The 17,651-nt window shown below is 40.7% G+C and overlaps 1 protein-coding gene across 3 annotated transcripts in view; it reads left to right on the top strand.

The window, feature by feature from the left end:
* The window catches only part of DPY19L3 (dpy-19 like C-mannosyltransferase 3), a 72,957-nt gene extending 59,389 nt beyond the window's left edge, over positions 1-13,568 (top strand). For all 3 annotated transcript variants that reach the window (XM_024734073.1, XM_024734074.1, XM_024734076.1), the window contains 3 exons: positions 6,107-6,239; positions 8,896-9,054; positions 10,548-13,568. In XM_024734073.1, the coding sequence (XP_024589841.1) occupies positions 6,107-6,239; positions 8,896-9,054; positions 10,548-10,709 (454 nt within the window). In that variant the 3' untranslated portion in view covers positions 10,710-13,568. The remainder of the gene's footprint in view (positions 1-6,106; positions 6,240-8,895; positions 9,055-10,547) is intronic.
* Positions 13,569-17,651: the final 4,083 nt, after the last annotated feature.

Here is a 17,651-nt window from a genome sequence, read left to right on the forward strand (position 1 = left end):
CTAATTACTTTTGCATTAGCTATAGTCAACTGGAAATTTATGACATGTGCATCTGAAGGTGAGGCTGATATTTTCTGTTTTTCAAATTGCACCATTGATAGGAATGGTGTAGGGTACCCAGTCTGGTAGAATCCTGAAGGTGGCAGATCTGCTGGATCTACTTGGATTGACATTTTAAAACATCTCACCTCTACTCCCCAGCCCTTTAGGAATTAATTGTAGTGTCATTAAAATTTTATCCTAGCAGAGTTGTCTTTGGCTGTGTCAGACAGGATATACTTTTTGTAACGCCTTTATTTTCATGCTTTTGCTCACAGAAAATTATTTAAAGTAACATTTCTGGTTCTAAAAAATTATGGATGAGAGCTTATTCCATGTGTAAAGAAGATAATCTTTCACTCTGCATTTGGGGAAGTGGTCTTTGTTCTTACATTCTCCTTTTACTAACAGTTCTTCTCCCTGTATGTAGACTTACTCTTTTCACTTTTTAAAAATTCTCAGCAACTGAAGGATTTGTATTGTTCCAAAAAGTTGGTTCTATTGTGATCTAATCTTGCCTGTTTTCCCTTCAAAGTCTTCAAATCTAAATTATTGTTTTTGCAAAATAACTGCTAGGCATGTTTGTGAAATAAGCTTAAGTGATGATGAATGTATGCCAAAATAGGGTCTGTTTAGACACAAAGTGTATTTGTTTAAATCAACATTTAAATCAGCTCTGGTCTGTAGACTTCAATTCCAAACACAAGTGCATGCATTTATCATTCTTTTAACCTGCCCTGATTTCTTCTGTTTTTAAAACATAAAGTATGACCTTCTACTTTCACTCCACTACCTTGATTAGTCACACAGTGTCTGTGATATTAGTAGGTCTGAGCTGTGCTAGAGAAAAGGCTGTGGGCTAAGGATACAGAGTGTATCTAAAAATCTGTTTGAAATTGTCTAAAGGCAGCAGCCAGACCTCTGGTCCCCACCCAGCACTGTTAGTGAGGAACACCTCCTCCCCATCCTGTCTGCTTCTGTTCTCAAATAACCAAAGTGATACACTCACATCTGTCCTTTGTCAGGGCGGTCGTGACAGCATCTATTGGGGTGGGAGCGCAGCTTCCCTTACAGGATGGCTGCCTGCCCTCCGGGATGAGTGAGAACAAGGAACAGTGACCTGCAGAAACTCGAGGGGACACAAATGACCCTCCACTTTGGCACAGGGCAACTCTTGCGTAAAGTGTTGAGAAGAAGCTACCGCCATCTCCCAGTCTGCCTCGTGTACTTGATGCTGGGGCTTCATGGTTGATGCTTCGGGATTAAATTCTCTTTAATCAGCAAGGATCTTTTGTTGCAGTCAGGCCCCCAGAGTCTTCCCTATGAGAAGTAGGGTGACATCCGCATGCCTTCCACAACCCCGGCCCGTGTGTTCACCGGGCTGGTTGCCTGCCTTCCACGTTATACTAAGGTGCTGCACGCCCTGTTTCCCAGCAGATTTAAATGTGTGTGTTCACATTAACCCCTTTTTACTGATGATGTTTCCTGAATACAAAGATTAAAAACCTGGTTTTTTGTTTTTGTTTTCTTACTTTCTGGTATCTCTTTCAGCAAAACCCAGGTGGTACTTTTATAGGTTTTATGTGTGATTAGAAAGCACGTTTACCTCATCAAGGCCAAATGTCACAGCAATTGGTAGTTCATACCTCGTTCCTTAGAGTGTTTCATTTTTGGCTCCTGAAACATTTCTTTGACATTGTGCAATTAAGACAGACTGTAGATTTGACTTTTGAAGTGTGACATTTGACCTACTTGGCTTTAGGAGATTTTCACTAGAAATAGTTTCTTTCCGGTGATGAAGCCTGCGTGTGCAGTATTTTCTCAATGGGCCTGAGAAAATGGACCAAACTTCCCTCACATTTAATCAAAGCAGAGAGAATTACTGTATATTTTAAACATGATGTAGGTTAAGTTCAGACCTTAAATGCCTGTAAGCCTCTTTGATACTTAATGAATCATTTTGTGGCATTTGCATAATTCTATAAACTTTGAAGTGTCGATAAAACAAATGTTCACGCATTATATTATAATGCTTAGTTTCCCCATTAGTTCAACAGTAATTAACTTGTTGAAGCGTAGAGCTTCAAAAATAAATGAGATTATTTGTTCAAAATGCCATCAGGTCTTCCTGGAATGACATTTAAATTATATAATGTAAATCCATTTGACCTGTGAGTCCTTGTCATTATTTAGTGACATTTCTTACAGAATAAATTGTTTGCAGGTTGGGCAGCCTGCTATGGAGCTTGGCAGAGAACTATAAAAACAAATTATTCTTTCACTTTATACATCATTTGTTCAAACATTGGTAAAAATTGCTTTGTTTTTCTATAATAGAGAAGTGTCATTCAGTGGATAAAAGCACATTAGCTATTTTAGACACAGACCACAGCCTGTGTCAGCAGAAGTATCTGAAGGAAGAACATACATCTGTCATACTGCACATTTTAAGTTAAAAGACAAAGAATCCCTTCTCCCTTTGCCTACTGAGTTTACCACAGAGAATGTAAAATACTGCGAATCTAGGTTTTTAAAGTCTAGGAAAATGTGATTTTTTTTCATTTTGTTTCACTTTGCTTGTTTTACTTTTTGCATTTGCTTTATGGATAAACTTAAATATTTAAGAGAGCAGTTAAATATCCCAGATTTACCATAGGGCTAGCATATACAACCAAATTAGACAATCAAGTGAATAAACATCATCTCTAGTATGCTTGGAAGTCAGTCGTTTTCAAAGAAATGTATCTAATCCATTAGGGTACTTGTATTTTGCTATTTAAAATAAAACCAAGGACCTTTAGTGAAAGACTGTTAAAAATCCAGAGGATTGTAGCACTGGCAGTTGAGACGGACTGCGTTTCTTTTAAACTTCCTGACTCTACTAATGAGGCCAAACGTTAAAACTTGTCACAATCGAATGAACTTTGTTCCATTTTTTCCTCAACTCCTCTAAGCAGTCATGTGACATGACTTGCTCACCTGGTGATGGCTGCTGTTGCCTTGGGGACCGTACCCACTGGGGCGGCAGGGAGCAGCAAGTGCTCTTAGAGCCTACAGAGGAGAGACGCCGTATTTACTGTGTCTGATGTGTTCCATTTCCAGCATAGCTGCAGGCCCACAGAAAGCAGTCGTCGGTATGTGGTGGACTAACTATGGGCTTGTTTTGAAGTGTTTGCCTGTAATGAGAGCTGAGTCTCTTAGCCAGTAAGCTTCTTGAAGACCAGGTATCACCAGCCCTGCACATAGCAGGCCCTCCGTAATAACTTTTAGCTGAATAAAGCATAACCTTATAACTGCCCAGCAAGCAGTTTAGGATTTTTGACATTTTAAACCTTTGTGAACTGTATAAGTCATCAAAGTATTGTGATGATGGCCCAGGAAGGGGGGGGCGTGAGAAACCTTCGTCATTAGCCATGAATAGATACCAGGCCAGTCATCTATCTCTGCCACAACTAGAAACAGCTCTGTGCATCTCCCTGATGCTGAATCCTGTTATATATTCAAAATGACGATGCTGAGACAGCCTAAAGATTTGAATGGATGCTATCAGTTCAGCTGCTGGATTTGTTGTTTGTGAAGAGAGACAAGTTTGGCACTCTTAGGCAGTAAGACTGTACAGACCAGGATGGTTCTCTCTCTGTTAGCTCTCCCCTCTACCTCATGCTTTGCCAGACATGGAGACCAGACTCATCTTCTCCCTGCATTCTAAATCTCTTTGGTTCAGAGGACCCAAAGGCAGCCACTTTGTGGCATTAATTTTATAATTTATTGCAGTAGAATGGTTTGTGCCAGTTAAGAGTATTCGGAAGGAAAGAAGACTGGTTTGGAAAAATAGTGATACGTTTTCTTTAATTTTATTTGTTCATATTTATTGTATTTAGCAATTACGGTCCACTATAAATGAGGGCAGCATTGTATATATGGCACAGACTAAGCGTTTAGTAAGTATTCATTGAATAAAATGGAATTTTTATATAAACCTTTCACTGAGGAACTCAGTGCACCTCTTTTCATTTAAACCCTCCTATTTCCCTGACCACATGGGACACATGTCAAGAACTCCTTATAAATTGCTGGTTCAGGGGGACAGAGCAGACATCTATTTATGCCTGTGTTTCCTGGGTCTGGTTGTCAGAATGATGACACCCTATGAAGCTCAGCCAAGTTCACATAAAAGTTTTTCTCTTGTAATCCATTCTGGGGTCTGACAGGAGTAAGGGAGGGTGAAGATTGTGTCATTCCCTGTGTGCTCCTTGTAATTCTATCCACTTTTTTTCATCACTTAAAGCTTATTGGAATTTGAGTGAACGAGAGTGTCATTGTTAGAAAATCTTGCATTTTCCAAAAGTAAATTACTTGTAACTGTTTCAGCTTGAGCTGTAGGATGCCTTGCTTGTAGACATCCAGAGGCCTTTGTTGGGTGGCATTCGTGCTGTAGTCTTAGCATTAAAATGGAGTAAGTAGAACATCCTCGTGGAATATGTGAATATGATGAGGCTTCTCTTAGAAACTTGAACACTAGAGCAAGTTTCATGCCGTAATGTCCAGAAACATTGAGGAGAAGGCCTGCTGTGGCTTTTTCTGTAAAGTATGTTGAGTTTTAATGATTTCAGTTAGACTCCTTCTCAAAAAAACTATGTCCATCATTTTAACTCACCCTAGCAGCCACACACTCCTTGTTGTTAACACAGGAAGGGTGAGTATACCTTGCATATGACTACTGGGCCTGTATCGGAGATGGTGCATCGAGCAGAGTCCATGGAACAGCTGTATGTTCTTCACAATAAAACGACACCTCGTTGATTTGCAGGTGGCTCCCAGGTTTTAAAAAAAAATGGAAGGGAATTAAATGAACTACTAAGATTCTTTTTTTCCGGGGGAAAAGGAAAAATGCTTTCACAGAAATCAGGAAGTCTTTCCTTGGCCCTCCATCACTGTCCCTCGCATCCCATGGAGAGGCAGAGAATCACAGCTTGGTGATAATTGGAAAGTGAGATCTTAATTTAATACCAGAATACCCTGTGTTCCTTAAGATGCATGTAGTCTTTCATAATCAGGACTAAAGGAAAGGAATACATAAAATACTTCTGCTTCTGCATCAGAAATATTGTACATCTTCATACTGAGTATAAGATAAGAAGATATCTGCTAGTTCAGAATCTTCTTTCCGTGTTTTTTTGTTTTTACTAATTCTTTTTTTCTAAAAAGTAATTTATAGTAATATCTGTGATCTTTTTTTCTTGTTTTAACCAAAAACCCTTGGAATTGACTCACGGCAACTGCAGCTTCTGGCTTTATAGTTTGTTTTACTCTAGGCAGCCCTTTGAGTTAAGTTTAATACAAAAAGCACTGGCAGTCTTCTAAGGCCTCATGTTAGAATCTGCCTCTTTGGAACAAGAGCAGGAGAGGGTTGTGGGTTTTAGCCTAGAAGACTCAGGAGATACCCACATCCTAAGACAACTCATTATAAGAGTAAACCCATCAAAACAGTAAATGAGAAGCTTCCCAGTCATTGTCAAAAACAGACACGAAAAATTTCATAAAACAGTTTGAGTGCAAATCAGAATCTCGAGCAGCCTCCTGTGTTCTTCCCGACTCATAGCCCTTCCTAAAATAGCTGGGTGATCCTGAGTGTGTGATGCTATCTTCGTGGAAGCCTTAGCAGTGAGGTTAATTTAGACTCTAAAATCTTTTTTTTATAAAACATCTTTATTGGAGTATAATTGCTTTACAATGGTGTGTTGGTTTCTGCTTTATAACAAAGTGAATCAGCTATACATATACATATATCCCCATATCCCTTCCCTCTTGCGTTTCCCTCCCTCCCACCCTCCCTACCCCACCCCTCTAGGTGGTCACGAAGCACCGAGCTGATCTCCCTGTGCTATGCGGCTGCTTCCCACTAGCTATCGACTTTACATTTGATAGTGTGTATATGTCCATGCCACTCTCTCACCTTGTCCCAGCTTATCCTTCCCCCTTCCCATATCCTCAAGCCCATTCTCTAGTAGGTCTGCGTCTGTATTCCTGTCTTGCCCCTAGGTTCTTCATGACCTTTTTCTTTTAGCTCTAAAACTCCGAGGAAGGCTGTGTTTGCTGGAAGCATGCAGTTACTGGCCGGCGTCAAGCTGTGCACGGGAAGGACCTTAACCAACCACCCACACTACGAGGACAACAGCCTGAGAGAGCGAACCAAAGCGGTGAGTGCCTCTCCCGGCTGGCTCATGTCCGGTAAAGCCGGGGCTCCTGCTTCCTGCAGGTTATGAGGGGAAGGCAGAGCTGAAGTGCCTGTCAGGACTTGCGTCTCCAGAGTCTAGACCTTGGCCTGCCCCGTCTGTTAAAGGCATGCTGTTTCGGCCTTCTGTTCCTCTCGGGTAGAAGAGTAAACTGAGGAGAACACCTTGAGATGTACAGAGCAGAGTGTTTGAGGACAGAGTCCTCAGAGCTTTGAACTGGAGAAGGAAAAGGGGGAGAGACATACTGGTCACATTTTTTAATGGGCTGTTTCTTGTGTGTGTGTGTGTGTGTGTGTGTGAGAGAGAGAGAGAGAGAGAGAGAGGGAGAGAGAGAATAGGCAACACGGCCACACAGTTAAAAAAGCTCAGAGCATGCAAAAGAGAACATAGTGAAAAGTCTCCATCCCACCCCTGTCTTCCAGGTACTGGTTCCCCTCCCAGGAGGCAAATAACATTACCGGTAATTTTATGTATATACAAATGTGTGTGTGTGGATATATACATGAATTCATATTATTTTCCCCCCTTTTTACAAAAGAACTAATTACATCTTGCTTTTTTTGGCACTTCATGTATTTTGGAGATCATTCCACATCAGCGTATCGACAGCTTCCTTGCCATTTTTAAAGCTGAATAATATTTTGTTACGTGGATATGGCAAATTTTATTTGACCGTTTAGGTTGTTTCCCTGTCTTCTGCAATTATACAGCAATTTCCCAAATGATACGCCTGTATAAGCATCGCTCTGCACAGGCACAAAGTGTCTATCCACACATGAGGTTCTTAGAAGTGAAGTTGCTGGGTCACAGGATGTGGGCATTTGTAATCGAGATGGAATTACCAAGTCTGTACGAATTCTGCCAATTTACACTCCAGTCAGTGCTACAGAAGTGTACCTGTCCTAGTCCTCGCCAGCAGTGGTTTCAAACTTTTTTTTTTTTAATTTATTGATTTTATTTATTTATTTTTGGCTGCGTTGGGTCCTTGCGGGCTTTCTCTAGTTGCAGTGAGCGGGGGCTACTCTTGGTTGCGGGTTTCTCATTGCAGTGGCCTCTCCCGCTGCAGAGCATGGGCTCCAGGCACGTGGGCTTCAGTAGTTGTAGCACACTGGCTTAGTTGCTCCACAGTATGTGGGATCTTCCCGGACCAGGGCTCAAACCCATGTGCCCTATATTGGCAGGTGGATTCTTAACCACTGCGCCACCAGGGAAGTCCCTCAAACTTTTTAATGTTTTATATCAGTCACTTCTTAATCTTGGTGGCTGAAAATTTGTTGAAAAGTCTTGTTTGGGGGGTGAGATTTAAGTAGCCTAAAAGTAAATGATTTTTACTAAATACTCCATTTTTAAGAGAATCATCTTAACATAGATTCCTGCTAAAATGGGAATTTTTCAACTAGCCCAAGTGTTCCAAATGGCCCTGAGTTAGCTAGAGGAGGATCGGAGGGTACCTGGATCACCAGAACCCAAAGTTCAGCTGGGAGGTGGCCACCACTTTGACTTGAGAGAGATGCAGATAGAGACATGTCAGAGGCACAGGGAGTCCTGTGTTCCATCCTCTCCGAGATCCAGTCCCTGCCTAGGTGCTGAGTTTTATGCCCTAAAAACTGATAACCTTGAAGGTCCTAGTGCCCTTCTTCAGTCATGACCTTCAAATCCTTGGAATGCCTTAGCCTGAGGCTGGTGCTGGACTGTAGGGAGGATGACCTCACAGTGTTAGCAATAGAAGCAGATAACCCCCCACCATTTCAGCATATCCGTTAAGACATGCTGACCTAGGCTCTCAGAACCCAGTCTCTTAAGTCAGAGACATATCATTAGAAATCAGTGGACGACAGAGGAAGCAGCACCTCTCTTCATTACCCCTCCCCCAACACACACACCCCATTCTACCTTTCCCAGCGCCAAGTCCCAGGATATAGGCCACTCACCATCTGCGTGTATTTACTTAACGTGTGTGAAGCTGGTGGTGACTGGGAAGGCGTGCCTCCTGTTGAACTGCCACTGGGCGCTGCAAGTTGCTCTTCCTCCAGGAAGGACGAGAGAAAGAGAGATAAAGTGTAGGGTCTCCTGGTCAAGCTGAGTGCAGCAGGACAGCAGTAGAGCAAGGGTGCTGCCCCTGCCTGGGACCAGGGACCCTATGGGGGTCCTGTTCCCCAACTGCCACTGTCAGAAGCTGGGTCTCCTTACAAGTATCTGTGCCTCCAGACTGTACCACCACCCCTAATGGACCCTTTTAGTCTAAAGGTCCCCTTTTTAAAGGTAGAGACTGTGTTTTATTTACTTAATCGCATTATTTACCTTGGCGAAGCATTCTTAGAATCGGCATCTACTGGTGAATATATTCATAACTCAATACCTCCTGAATCTTTGGTGTCTAAATCCAGATGTATTCAGCATTTCACTCTCCCCCATCCCAACAACTTTTTTGTTTTGGGAATTTCTCACATACACTCCAGGACTGCAGGTGAACGAGCAGCCTGCACAGGAAGAGGTGAGGGGAGCAGGGTGTCTGCGATTAGGCTCCACCCCTGTGCGAGGTTGCAACAGATAGTCCTTGACGAACTTCCCAGCAGTTAAGTGGTATTTTGCCCTATTCCATTTTTATCTTGTTTTGAAGGTCTATCAGATATATGCAAAGAGGGCCCCAGAGGAAGTGCACGCCCTGCTAAGGTCCTTTGGCACTGACTACGTGATCCTGGAAGACAGCATCTGCTACGAGCGCAGGCACCGCCGGGGCTGCCGGCTGCGGGACCTGCTGGACATCGCCAACGGACACGTAAGCATGCCTTCCGCCCCGTGCGGGGCGTCCCCTGGGGAGGAGGGGGTGCAGTGTGAGCCCTAAGCAGTGTAACTGCCTTTATACCTTGGAGAATTGCACGATGGGTCAAGCATTCACCTCCGCGGCGTTCTGCAGAACCCCTGCCTTGGCACGTCAGTGACTTGCCACGGGGGCTGGAGGGGCGGGAGAGATGGGAAGGGGAGCTCTTGTCCCCACTGTCACACCAAATAGAGCAACTCTGTCTTCAGCTGGTCTGTGTCATGAGGCTCTGCATAGAATTTATTTTTTAAGGTTTTGCTACTAAAGTGAAAAAACCTCAACCTTTAAAACCTCTGCTCCAAAGCATCATTTTGGCTGATACGAGTGTCCATGAGGGCGGTGCGCCAACCCAGCACCCCCACAGCCTGTGTGGTAGAATCTCACTCCTCTCCCTGCTCTCTTGTTGGGTGTCCCTTTTCGTCCACTGGCACACTTCCACAAAGATGGCTTTCTATGGCCAAGCTTACACTCCTGAGCAGGAAAACAAGCTACTTCTCTTTTCTTCTTTCTGAGGAAAATGTTTTCGGAGATATGCCAGGTCTCAGGTAGAGAAAGCGTAAGATTTTCACCCTTTAGAGGTGGTGTGTGCTGTAATTATTGGTATAAAAGCTGATAGATATTTCTAAAATGAGTGGGGGGGAAAAGTGATAAACCTAGCCTACATCTGAAAAAAATAAATAAATAAAACCTTGACTGTACAGAATTTGAGATTCAGAACACTTAAGATCTGCTCTCTCAGCACATTTCAAGTGCAGAGTACAGTATTATTAACCCTAGTCACCAAGCTATACATTAGGTCACCAGAGACTTACTCATTTCATAACGACAAGTTTATACCCTTTGACCAACATGAATGTATTGGTTAACTTGATTGTAGTAATCATTTCACCATGTATATGTATATCAAATCATCAGATCGTATACCTTAAATATATACAATTTTATATGTCAATTATGCTTCAATAAAGCTGAGGCAAAGAAAATGAGATTTGATTTTTGCTCAAGGAAAAATAACTGTCCATAACTATCTTGAATTCAGAGGAGGTGCAGACCAAATACATTTAAATTTTGCTTTGTGTGTAACTTTTTCTAACTAGGCCATCTGATGAGTTGCAGAACTTTCTCTGGTCATAGTAATTCTTCTCTGTGTTTCATTTTTTGAGAGGGAATGGTGAGTATGTTCCTCAGGACAAGGAGATCCAAGTTCTGCTTCTAGCTTTGCCATTAAAGGTGAACATTGTTTGACACCGAACTCTGCTCTTCAGCCTTGGATCACACTTCCAAAGGGGAAAGGCATGGACCAGATGGCCTCCAAGCAGCCATTGACATTCGTTCAGTTTAAGTTCACTAGCATGTCATTCTTAAAGAAACCCAATCCCTATTCCTATTTCTGTTTGTCTTTTGTAAATACGATTTTTTTCCAAATTGTATTGGTTTTGTTTTGGCTTTAGATGATGGATGGCCCAGGAAAGAATGATCCAGATTTGAAACTTGCAGGCCACCCTCGCTTTTGCGAAGAGATAAAAAGAAACCTGCCCCCCTACACAGCATACTTCACTAGAGTGTTTCAGAACAAAACATTCCACGTTTACAAGCTATCCAGAAACAAGTAACCGAGCTTTCTATTTAATCTCTATTTTTGATATGTGAAACTCCATCATAATGAAACTCAATAGATAATGTTTCAAATGTAATTAGGTAACCGGTACCTTAAAGCTGTGATATGATTAAGTCTACAAATGTTTACACAAGCGTTACCATCTTTGAAAGTTATCTTATACATGCTTCAGTCTTTGTCTTGTTTCATTAATGTTCTTTAGCCTAAATGTTTTCAACTTTCTAAAAGTGATCTAGAATTTTGTTGTTGGGGAGAACAGTTAAGTGTTCCATAGGTAGCCTGAACAGCTGCATATCATGTTGGAAATCTAGAGCCTGTTTCAAGATTTGAAATACTTCTAATTTTTAATTGACTTACAACAGCTATAGTTGAATTGAGGGGATACATAATTAAATTAGTTAATATTTTTTCACTAGTGAAGACCAACTGGTGGCTTTTTAAAAAGCTCTCTATTGTCATGTTTCACCTAAAAATTTTATAATGTTTTTAATTTGTCATGCTTTTAATATTTTTTAAAACATCATGTTAAGTCTTCATATGTATCTAAAATTTTTTGTTGTGCTCCATCTGAAATGTAATGTGTAGCACTTCAGTAGTATGTGTCAATGTGTGTATGTGTGTACACGGGCATGTGCATGAATGTTTTAATGCTGGGCACAGAAAAGTGTTACAAGTTCCATATTGTAAGTCCTTAAAGCAGCAGAAATGTTATGTAGCTGAGTGGAATTTGTTACTGTATAGTGTTACTATTTTAAAACCTGTTGATACTATTTAATCTATCCTGCAAGTAAGAAAATTCTTCTTCATTTCTTACTCATTCAAATTTACTGGCTTTGCAAAATTTTGTAAACTCTTTGTTTTTAGCCTTTGTATTTTTTACAGCCTAGAACCTTGCAAAGTCTTACTATTTTTAAAATGTTGTATCTTAACTAACTCACTACTATGATATTTTTGGCAGAGAGCATTTTCATACCAAGTTTGATTTGTGGTCTCCAAACTTACTGTGAGGGCCCTTGATAGGTGGTTCTTTTTCTTACTCAAAGGTAACCAAGTGCCTCTAAGTCATGCTTATTTGTAAACAACGAAGAGGATTATGTGTACCTTGTACCTGCTCAAAAATTTTTTGATAATTGCTTTTGTAATTAATGTCTAATGATAGGGACATGTAAAAGTTACTGATAAAAGCATATTGTGTATTTAATTAAATCAAGATGGCTAATGAAATTAACTTTCACCTCTCATGCCAGTTGGAAATGATTTAAATATTTCTCCTTGCAATTGTGTTGAAGTAAATCACTGTAGACATGAAGATGGATATATCACATGTTCAAATGATTTTCTATTCAGCTACTACGTAAGCGGTATTCAAAAAGAAGTTTTACACTATCAGTCATGTTGGGTTCAAGGAAGGATACTTGGTTTTTATCAAAACTTATTTAAATAAAAAATTGACGGTAGCTGGGTTATTAAATTATGCAACTGAAACTCCTGAATTATATCTTTCTTGTATCCCTTAATAAGGTTGGAGACCACTGCAGTTTAGGATAATACAATAATAAAACATTTTAATCAGTACTGAAACTTTAATTAAGCCAGTAATGATGCATGCCTGTTGCAGCTGACAGCATGGGTCAGTCCATCCTTCAGTGAGTGCCTTACTCTAATTGAAACCAAGCACATGTAAGGTACAACGTGTTAGACTATCTAGTTACGTTTTTAAAACCCTCTATTACCTTCTCAGAAATATTTCAATTTATTTTAAATATTCCTGTATTATTAATCTATGCATTTGGGTATTTGGAGTTTCAGTATACAAGAAACATGTACTTAAATTTTTATGCTTATCATCACCACATTGATCACATACAGTAATCCTTTTTTCACAGTTTAGGTGCCATTTGTTGCCAAAACACTTAGTGTTCAGTCTTCAGTGAAAAATATAAAGTGCCAAAAACTCTTGCAAGACAGAATCCATACATACACTCTTTCCAAAACACTGTGACCATGTATAGTTGACATTTTTATTTCCTGATGACCAAATCTCTTAATGAATCATGTGAAATATTTTTAGTGCTCCTGTCTTCTCTTTTCTGACCTTCTCATTGGAGTACATGGGAGGAAAGAGAGGAAAAGCGGCTGACCCTGCTCTCTAAGCTCCCTGCCACACCATCTCAGTGGCTGTGCTAATGTTTGGTAATATCCTCAAATTACGGCTGTATTTTATGGGTAGAAAGACCACTTGATTTTGCTTCAGAGTTAGCATCCAAAAGAACCTCTAAGTACAGTAAGTGCTCTTAATTAACCTTTACTTACGTGACTCACCGGGTCCCTTCACAGTCTCCATCCCTCTTGTAAGCTGACTTCGGCCCAGCACCAGTGGGGGCTGCTCCCTGGCATTCTCAGGCCTCTGCTCTCTCCTTTGAGTTCTCTGCCTGCGCCAACCTTGTCTGCATGCTCTACTTCCCGCTGTAAATACACAATTCAACATAAACCCAGGAAATTTCGCTCTAAAATGGAAGGGTTATTTCTGCAAAAATTAGCTTGAATGCTTTGGTAAGATTTGATAAAGGTTGCCACTAATAAAAATTACTTTTAAATTAATTGTGGTTGGGAAAATTATAAAATATTGGGATAACTTAAAATTCAAGAAAATTTCCGAGCTTAGATTGCTTCACAGATTTATTTATTTTGGTCCTCATTTCACCTTAAAAAAAATCTTGACTGATCAGAAGGTATTAAAAAGTACCCAAATCAGGGCTTCCCTGGTGGCGCAGTGGTTGAGAGTCCGCCTGCCGATGCAGGGGACGTGGCTTCGTGCCCCGGTCCGGGAAGATCCCACATGCCACGGAGCGGCTGGGCCCGTGAGCCATGGCCGCTGAGCCTGCGCGTCCGGAGCCTGTGCTCCGCGATGGGAGAGGCCACGGCAGTGAGAGAGGCCCGCGTACCACAAAAAATAAATAAATAAATAAATAAAAAGTACCCATGTGTTATTATTGGTATGATTTATGCAAAAATAAAACTGTAATCATTGGACCCTTATGCAAAGGAAAGGCCTCGGCTTTACATCAGAAGATGAGCAAATGGATGTACTATTATACACTTGAAGTTATGACTCCCTACTTTAGCCAACTTTAACTTCATTAAATGACCAACTACTGATACCGATCACAGTGGCTAATCTACTTCTACTAGAGTTGAAAGGTTCCAGTCACTTTATTACAGACTTAAAAAGTAGGAATTCATTTCAGATACATTAGCCAGGAGCATAATTAGGTGTTATCTAGGCCATTTGTTGTCCACTTAAAGGTGATTTTCTTGACCTTTGTGAGATCAACTAAATAAATGTGCGTGTGTGTGTGTGTGTGTGTGCGTGTGTGTGTTGGGTAGCAGCTGGTGTTGGCAAGGACATACATAGACACTTCGTCTGGTCTGCATCTTTACAATTAAGTAAAAAGGTTTATTCTGACTGCACATGAACCTTGTAACAACTGTGGCTCATCTTTGGCCAAAACATACCTGAATTAACTAGAAATAGTCCATTTTTAAATTTTCATTTAAACGTTGGAATTAATAGAAAGACAAAATGTTCTCAGATCATATATCTTGGCCAAGATACTCCGAAATGCTTTATATATGGCAACCTTTTGGCATAGAAGAGAGTGCTTGTCTGTTCATGGAAAAAAACTTTTAAACTGAGAGTGGCTTACTTTCTTGTGGCAATTGATTTTCTGTACTTAATATCCTATGGGTAAAATCTTACAAAGAGCTTTTATAATTTGTTGTACTGAATTGTATGAAGATTGTGTACTAAATAAAGCTAAGTTACACAAGATGAGTGTCTTTCATTTCTTTGAAGGTCAGAAACCAAGGAACTGGCTTATTGACGTGTATTAAATATGTGCTAAATAGAGTATAATCACTAAAAGATGGATGTGACAAGGTCTTACTTGCACTTGCTAATGTTGAAGGGGTTTCTTTTTTTCACAAAATTTGGTTTGATAGCTGCTTATTTGCTTTACTTGAACCTCAAGCTTATAGTTAAGACTTGTAAAGAGAAGGCTGCTGTCAGCTGAATTTATCCTCAAAGAGATAAATGCTGTTGTTTTGACCTTTGGAATTGTTTCTACTTCTTGACTAAACTCTCAATCTTTAGTAACTCAGGAAAATGGGTGGTGGTTCACATTTTTGGTAAGAGTGTATAGATAACAAATATGCTTGATGTTAGGTTGTTCAAAGCAGATATTGAAATTCCAAGCAGAAATGGTCAGGGAGATGGATATACTTCCAAATAGAAGAAAACGGCAGTGGGATCTCAAATATTCGGTACTGACTCTTTAAAGTATACAATTCAGTGTACTTACACTAAAGCTATTAAGTACAAAGCTATTAAGTACATGCTGCTAGAATGGTCTGGCAAATTAAGAATTACAAACAATATAGATCAGCGAGAGATTTAGGATATGAATGAACTGAATGTGTAATGGTTTGACATGTGACACAGGCACGCGGCAGATGAAATGCTAGTTCTCTGCCCCTCGTCTCAAACCTTTTCAGTTTTTTTTTTGTTTGTTTGTTTGTTTTTGCCATGCCACGCCATGCAGCACATGGGATCTTTGTTCCCCAACCAGGGATCAAACCCATGCCCCCTGCCATGGAAGCACAGAGTCTTAACCACTGGACCTCCAGGGAAGTCCCCTTTTCAGTTAATTTGATATTTGGACATTTGCTTTGTAGGATTGTTCTTCGAAGTGCAGATAACAGAACTATAGTGTAATGTGAAATCAATTTAGTGGGCTGCAACCAACACTTAGTAAGGTTGAGAGAGAGAGAGAGGGGAAAGAGGGAAGATGGGGAGAGAGAGGTTAAGGGAAGGGAGAGAGTGGACAGCCAATACGGTAAATATAAGTTGTTTTGTGAAATATTTGTTTCAGTTATACATGTCGTTATTTGTGCTCTGGGGTGCAATGTCAACTGTATTTCTTACTGTGAGTTTATAGCTAGTTTGAAAGCCATGCCTTTATAGCAGGGAGGATTCTGGGAAGATGGCAGTTTGAACTTGGCTCTGTCTTGTCCCCCAACTCCACTGTAGAAGAACCCTTTGAACAATGATGATATTAAAGAATTATAAATTTTAGGTGTGATATAGACATTGTTATTTTCTTAGGTCTTTATCTTTTAGAATATATACTGAAATATTTACAGGTGGAATTATATATGTATAGGGTTCATATCAAAGTCATTTTGTGAGGCATGTAGATGAAACAAGGTTCGCCATGAGTTGATATAAGCTAGTTTGGGATTTTTCATATAGAAAAAAAAGAAATTAAAACTAACAAATCAGGAAACTAGGAAGATTAAAATTTAAAAGGTAAGAACTGAAATCAATTATCTAGGGAAACAGTAGAATAAACAACCCCTCCCCACCAAAAAATGCTGCATCTTTTAAAAAGATTAATGAAAAAAATACCTGGTAAACCTGATTAAGAAAAAGAGCAAAAGAAGACATAATCCACAGATAGGTTAAAAAGAAAACTACAGCCTGTCCAATACAGAGTATTTTGCAGCAACTGACAGGACTACCATCTTTTTTGTTTTGTTTTTTGTTTTGTTTTGTTTTGTTCTGTTTGGCTGTGTTGGGTCCTTGTTGCTGTGCGCGGGCTTTCTCTAGTGGCGGCAAGTGGGGGCTACTCTTTGTTGTGGATTGTTTGGCTGTGTTGGGTCCTTGTTGCTGTGTGCGGGCTTTCTCTAGTGGCGGCAAGTGGGGGCTACTCTTTGTTGCGGTGTGCAGGCTTCTCATTGCGGTGGCTACTCTTGTTGCGGAGCATGGCCTCTAGGCACACGGGCTTCAGTAGTTGTGGCTCGTGGGCTCTAGAGCACAGGCTCAGTAGTTGTGGTGCACAGGCTTAGTTGCTCTGTGCATGTAGGATCTTCCCGGACCAGGGCTCGAACCTGTGTCCCCTGCATTGGCAGGCAGATTCTTTTTTTTTTTTAATATCTTTATTGGAGTATAATTGCTTTACATTGGTGTGTTAGTTTCTGCTTTATAACAAAGTGAATCAGCTATACATACACATATATCCCCATATCTCCTCCCTCTTGCATCTCCCTCCCACCTTCCCTATCTCACCTCTCTAAGTGGACACAAAGCACCGAGCTGATCTCCCTGTGCTATGCAGGGCAGGTGCATTCTTAACCACTGTGCCACCAGGGAAATCCAGGACTACCATCTTTGAAAGAAGGGAAGCACACAAGGTGAGTCCCAGTCTTACCCTGGCTTTCTCCCCTTAAAGTCTTTCCCAAACCATGGCACAGGGAAGATGGAGCTCAAGCAGAGAATGACAGTCTTACTGCAAGAAAGAGATTGGAGTTCATGGATGCTCTGATGGCTGAGATTTGGTGGGAGTTGGAAGGGCAGGGTACCAGAGAGGAAGGAATTGCGAAAGAGAAAATCTGAGAAGTCCCTTTGGGTCCTTGGCCAATTCATAACCTGCACATGTATGGCTTAGCAGAGAACATCTAATGAGTAACAGAGCTGAACAGAGCTTTCAGAGGTTATATAGTGCTGAGGAGATGCTGGAATTGGGGTCCAGCCAGCATGAAGAGGCCATGGTGAACCCCCCCCAATAATTTGAGACCCAAGAAAAGCTATACCTTTTCCTAGGAGTAGAGGCTATTATCCTATCTTTTCCTAGGAGTAGAGGCTATTATCCTATCTTTTCCTAGGAGTAGAGGCTATTATCCTATCTACCTGTCAAAAGCAAATATAAGTCTGCTCTGAAAGATGATAACCTTATCCATGGCCTCAAATTATCTCTACAATTCCTTATATACAAGGTCTAGCACTCAGTCAAAAATAACTAGGAATAATAAAAAAGCAAGACTGAAACAGAAACTGAAATAGAAACAGAGCCACAGTCTAATTAGATATTGAAGTTTA

Source organism: Neophocaena asiaeorientalis, unplaced genomic scaffold, assembly GCF_003031525.2.
Source record: "Neophocaena asiaeorientalis asiaeorientalis breed wild unplaced genomic scaffold, Neophocaena_asiaeorientalis_V1.1 scaffold280, whole genome shotgun sequence".
In the NCBI taxonomy this organism is placed as follows: domain Eukaryota; kingdom Metazoa; phylum Chordata; class Mammalia; order Artiodactyla; family Phocoenidae; genus Neophocaena; species Neophocaena asiaeorientalis.